This window comes from Falco punctatus, assembly GCF_963210335.1.
Source record: "Falco punctatus genome assembly, chromosome: 9".
NCBI classification, from domain to species: domain Eukaryota; kingdom Metazoa; phylum Chordata; class Aves; order Falconiformes; family Falconidae; genus Falco; species Falco punctatus.
In genome coordinates, this window is record NC_137589.1 from 31,309,815 (window position 1) to 31,315,814 (window position 6,000).

The 6,000-nt window shown below is 43.9% G+C and overlaps 1 protein-coding gene across 1 annotated transcript in view; it reads left to right on the forward strand.

The window, feature by feature from the left end:
• Window positions 1–4,572, forward strand: part of CFAP58 (cilia and flagella associated protein 58) — a 64,431-nt gene extending 59,859 nt beyond the window's left edge. The window contains exon 18 of the mRNA XM_080401035.1: window positions 177–4,572. Within this exon, the coding sequence (XP_080257161.1) occupies window positions 177–300 (124 nt within the window). The 3' untranslated portion in view covers window positions 301–4,572. The remainder of the gene's footprint in view (window positions 1–176) is intronic.
• The last annotated feature ends 1,428 nt before the right edge of the window (window positions 4,573–6,000 follow it).

Sequence of the window (6,000 nt, forward strand, 5' to 3'; positions counted from 1 at the left end):
CAGACACCTAGTCTTGGCAGTTTAGCCTAACAGGCTTTAATCAACAGTTTTTCAATGGTCTCTAGATACATGGTTGCATCAAAGAACTTTGGAGGACACAGATTTCCTTACTTTGTAAACATCACTGGACTGCAGAATTAAATATTTTTTTTCCTTTTCTTTGTTTCTATTTAAAGGGAGAAGGAGGAGCGACTCCTGACTGCTATGGAGCCTGTGTTTCCACGCCACCGGTCTGATGTTCGTCTCTTCAATGTAGAGGGCTTTCCTTTCAAAGGACTCTTTCCCAAAATTACAGCGTAAGAATGGACTCATCACATTCACATTCCCATTCCCAGTTTATTACTAAACTCTGTCCTGGGTTGTTTTAGAAACTGTAAGTTTAAAAGAAATTTAGAATCAACTTTCCCTCTGTAATCACTATATTTCCTTTGGAAAAGAAAGGGATTTTATAGTAGAATTGATGTAGTTTTGGTTTATGAACTGTGGACCCAGTCTGCCTATATGATTCCAGCAGAAGCCTGCCCTGGTGTAACTGAATAGTGAAGACCATGCAGGTATTTCTTCTTCAGCACTGTGTCTTTATTTAGCACTGTAACACCACAAAATGCCTTAATATGATGTAGTTATTTCCCCTTTATCTACCTTTGTTGTAAGCACTCGCTCCACTTATCTTCTGACTCAAAGCACCTGAAAGAAATGGGAAAACAGAAAAGAAGAAAAATTAATAGGCTGATGTTTCAAGCCCTACTGAGCAAATGCAAAATTAACAAGTCTTTACTTAGATGTACACATGTAGCAGTTCTTTGTGCAGGTAATGTATAATAGGGTTTATGCAGTGTTTGCTGCAGTTGTTAGTAAGATCAAGGAAGTTTGTGGCCACGATGTACATTATTAAGAATGCAATTCTGTTTACTCTGGTAGACGCAAAGTGACATAATTATGTCTCTTCAACTGGGGAGACTGTACACACTGACTGGGACATGCTGTTCTCCCACATAAATCCTTCCAAGCAATTCAAACTTGGACTCAAAACATGGCAAACTTTACTCTTTAATTTCTAGACACTTGGGCATTTTTGTAACTTTCAGAAATTGTTTTTGTAATACAGCAGGAGCCCTCCAACCTTTTCAGCCAAAAGAGATTTAATTACCATTCATTAACAAGTAAAATAACAAAGTCACGGCATGAGGTGCTGAAGTATAGAAAACTTTCAAGCTGTAAAATAAAATGTTTTGAAACTGATTTGTACATGGAAGCTTTTTCCCAGCCTGGGGGATAAAAATACTTGTCCAAAGAGATATGCTGATAAATATTTCACATGCACAAAAAAACCTTTTGCAAAGATTTTGTTCTTTTCTTTGGTGGAATACATAATTAAATATTAAAGCTTCTGTGGGAAACTTTTAATGGAAGTGTTTAATTCAAAGGAATCAAGTTAAATACGACAGGGATCTACTTTGCTTTTACATTGGGGACCGGAACACTTAGTCATCAGATCCATTGTATTTTTCTTTTGTTCCCAAAATAGCTATTACTGCTTTTTCACTGTCAAGTGCATTATGCTAAAGTTATCATTTTAGAGCAGTCATGCTGTCTGAATTGTGTCTTTTGTGTACCTGACATGTCCTTATCGTTAGAATAATTGAGAAAACTGACATGGGCACTTGAGTTTGATGGGATCCCAGGTAGGTTTTACTGAAGCTTTTAAAAGCCAGTATTTGCTAAAATCCTCAGTATCCAGCCTGGAGCAGGACTCTGCTATGCTTACTGATACTGGGAAGTAATTTGTACTGAAATAAATCATCAGTGTCACATTTATTAATTCACATGAATAAGAGGCATAGTTAGACTCCCAGAATACCATCGCACTGTAGAGAAGCAACTTATTTATGACACTCTGAGCTGTGCAGTGTCCCCCTAACTTATCCAGAGGTAATCCAAGTCTGTGTACATCCTCCTCTCTGTTTGGTATCAGGGTTTAGGAGACAAGGTGACACAATGGTCAGAGCAAAGGAAGGGGAGCTAAGTGGATGGAATCTGTTCCTAATGGCATAAATTTTTATGAATACACTAATAAAACAGATTATTTTCCATATTTAGATGTATTTAATAGTAGCTTGTATTGTACAGATTGGACTATTTTTAGGGTAAGAAGCTCCATCCCTAAATGATTCCCGACCTGAATTTTCCAGTCTCTAAAATGGGTGGGATAGTATTTGTCTAATGACTCACAAAGGTGAATTCACTTACATTTAAAACGTGATTAGTCTTCTAGATTGAAAAAACAGAGGAGTGCAAACAAATGTGATTTTCTCATACAACTTGGTCTTCCAGTCTGAAGGGCTGGGAAGTGAACGTAGTAAATTCCTCCTGCAAAATATAGGAGCTTTTACTGTGTTCATCCACAATTTCAGGCATCCAGATGTGAATGTGTTGGCTACTATCTCCAGTTTTATTGCATTATTTACTTACTACCATGGAAACTAAATTCACAGGTTAATTGGGAAAAGAAGAAAAGAAAAAGGGGCAAGAAAATATAGTTGTCAAATTATTGCCAGTAACTTTCAGCATAATCAGGAATAGAATAACTGCAGCCAGCTTAATTTATAGTGCTAGAGAGTGAAAACCATTTCTGAGTTCACATAATAGAATGGATTAAAGTACACCAAATCCCTTCCCCCCGGTCTATAAAAGTCAGGGAGCTTGAAAAATTGCTCTGGATGTCTGTGAACCCAGCTGATGCTGAGGTGCTTTTAGTGTTCAAGGATTTGGCTTGCACAGCAGGGAAAGGCAGAGCGTTAATGAGAGTATCATTTGTTCAGTAGCTTCTGCATTGTGAGCAGCAGCTCTGAAGTGCTTCTCGAAGTTTTGTTGCAGAAAAATGTTAATTGAATTCCAGTCTGTGCAAGATGTAAGCCTAGAAGTAGCAAGCATATCTTTAACTTCTTGTTCCTGTAAAGACATGTGAAAAGATGGAGGTGAAGGGCTATGATCCATGGCACTTAAGTTAGAGGAAATCCTTCTTCACTTTAATTGGTTTGGATTGGAGCTGTAGTAGCTTGCACAGTAAATCTCTCCTGCAGTCTTTTTCAGTAAGCAAAAGATGTAATATTGGTCATTTTCAGAGCACTGGCAATATGCAGATAACATTTTAAGTAGCTTCACATCTAACTTAAGCTCTGATCTTGTCTGGCAGGTCTGTTTGCAGCGTATTGTATAAGCATGACACAAAACACCATACACTAAACTACCAAGCTCAAAGGAAGGAGCGCAACTCTTCTGAGATCACCTGTCAGCTACCAAAGACATGGCACAGGAATCCAGCCCTAAATTTATACTAACTTCATGAATTCAGAGCCGCAGGAGCACATGCTACACTCCTGTTAATATGTCCTGCTGCACCCTTTGAGCCAACAGCAGTGGAAAACAGGTCCCAGCTCAGGCTTGGTTGTGTTGAGAGCTGCAGGCACCAGGGCAGGCCAGGGAGGCAGAAGCAAAGCCCAGGTGCTTGGCACCCACAGGCTTTCAGCAGCACCACAAAGCAGAAGCTTTGCCGTGAGCAAAGCAGGTGGTGCTGGGCCCTGGAGCACTAATGGGCCTTAATGGTGCTGATCAGCTCCACCTGGGCCCAGGGGCACCGTTTAACAAGCTCAGCCCTGCAGAGGAGCCTCCTGGCCTTTGGGGAGCAGCTGGCTCTTGCTGCACCCTGACAACAGGACACACGGAACAGCTTTAGTGCCACTTTCCTAGTACTTTTCCCAGAGCAAGCTGCTTTGGGATGGAGAGGAATGGATTGCACAGGAAATGGTGCTGTGGGTGTTGAAAGCCCAGGCGAACAAGAGGAAAGGTTTCCCCCCGACCCAGATCCTGCAGAGGAGGTGTTCAGCTGGGGGTCCCAGAGCACTGCCTGCAGGTGGGTTGCCAGTAACCGTGTGAGTCCACAGTGCCAGGTCTCGGGTTGCTTTTTTCCTATCCTTGCATTAGGGTAAAACTGTTGTGCCCTAAAGAAGTCTCGAGGAAGAGTGGAGAGAAATAGCTCCTCGACTTACTCCCTGTCACCCATGTGAAGTTACTAGAGGGTAAAGTTAGCAGCAGAGTCAGAAAGAGGCTGGGCAGCAAAACCAGTGCCTGCCATCACTGAAGTGTTAATGACTTTTCCTGAAATTTGTCCCATCCTTACTATCTTTACCAAAATTAGAGTATCTAAATCATGTACATTTGAATTTAGGCACTTCAGCAATTGAGCATTATTTTCCTAGCAGGTGGTTTTGCTGTTGTGCCATCTCCTCTAGCAGAGTGTATTTTTAGTGTGTTTCTAAAAGCAGGAGTTTGTTTTTGATGCTCTTTCTGTTCCCTACTTGGGTGCTTTTCAAGCAGCCTCACACAGATCTACTTAACGCTGTTCAGCGTACAGTAAAATGTCAGGAGCTTATCCTGTGGTCTTGCTTGAGGAGCCTCATTTTCCAAGGAGGAGGTGAAGCTCTGCCCGTGTCACCCTCACACGGGTGTGAGGAGGCAGGGCAGGACCCGCTGCAGGTGGCTGAGGTCAAAGCAGCTGCCTGCTCCTCTGCTCAGCCTTCCTCCCCTGGAATGGAGCGCCTATGTAGGTTTATTGAACCCATATACTTTTTAATCCCTCTGCTGACCTCAGTGGGTTTATATACCTTGCTGCAGGTGTACAGAGCCACTCGGACAAGTCAGTATGAGTAGGGTGGTGGGATGCAGCTCTGGGGCTGGAACAGGCTCCAAAACTGCTGAGATCCTCCCCTGCCCTTTGCTGTGTCTCGGCTGGCGAGTGCAGGGTGCTGAGCTCTCTCCTGGGGTCTGCTCTGCCTTCACCAGCTGGGTCCTTGCAGGCATGAGGCAGTTTGGAGGTGAAGGTGCAGCCTTGCCCTCAGTGCACCCCGATGTGAAGAGGCTGAGTGGGGGTCTCCATATACTGAGCAGCTGTTGTAATGTAGCCCCCCCCTCCCCCTGCCCAGGGTAAGAACAATGCTGCGGCTGCCTGGTGATGCAGCTCGGGAGGTGGGTGTCCCTGCTGTGCGCTAGCCGGGCAGTGAGTGATCACAAGCAGGATGCCCAGGAGGGGCAGAGGCATTGGTTTTTAGGGTAAATGGGGTGTTATTGAAGAGGAGGAATTGAATTTCTTAGGCTGTTGCATCTAATCACAGGGCTGGGGTCCACGCCATTAGTGTTGGCCTTCTGCAGGCTGGCTGCTGTTGGCCAAGGCTTTGGTGGTGTTGAGGGGTGCTTCCACAGGGATGGTTTTAACCTGGTTTTCAAAAGGAATTGGTGTTCTCGGCGTGTTTGTGTACCTGATAGCTCTTGCTGTTGTTGCTGCTGGGGTTCCTGGTTTCTCTGCTGCCTTGCTACCTGGCACAGTGCTCATCTCTCCTGCAGTGCTCCTCTGAGAGAGCAACAATGAGCCCAAACTTGTAAGTCATGGGCAAACTGTAGAACTGTTTCTTAACCAGGATGTATTTATGGTTTATTTCTCTTTGGGATCCTTCTTGTCTTATATCCTGAGTGCTTTCAAGGAGATCCCATGGTTTACAAGGAGGTACTGCATCCTTCAGGGATGATGAAAGGCTGGCCAGGCTGACCTTGCTGTGCCTGGGCAGAGCTTTCTCCTAACTGTGAATTTCCTGGTTGCACATTCTGTGCTGTCGTTAATGGCAGTCTTGCTCCCTTTCTGTGAATCCCAGGTGGGTTTTTTTTTTTGGTTTTTAGCTCTTCAGCTTACCTAATATCCAGAGAGGATAAAAGGGTACAAAGGTTGTTTTGGAGGATGTTATTTTTACAGGCTGGATCTTGGCAGATCTGAGTTTCCCTCCAAGGTGGCCAGGAGCCTTTCTTTCTGGTGGTGGGAACTTTAATCTGCTCAGGTGTGAAGTGGATATAACAACTATGCTTTCAGCCAGTCTTGTCTACTTAAACTTCACAGTCCCTCACAGCAAGAACCATTTCTCAGGGCTCTTTCTTGGCAGAAGACTAAGCAGC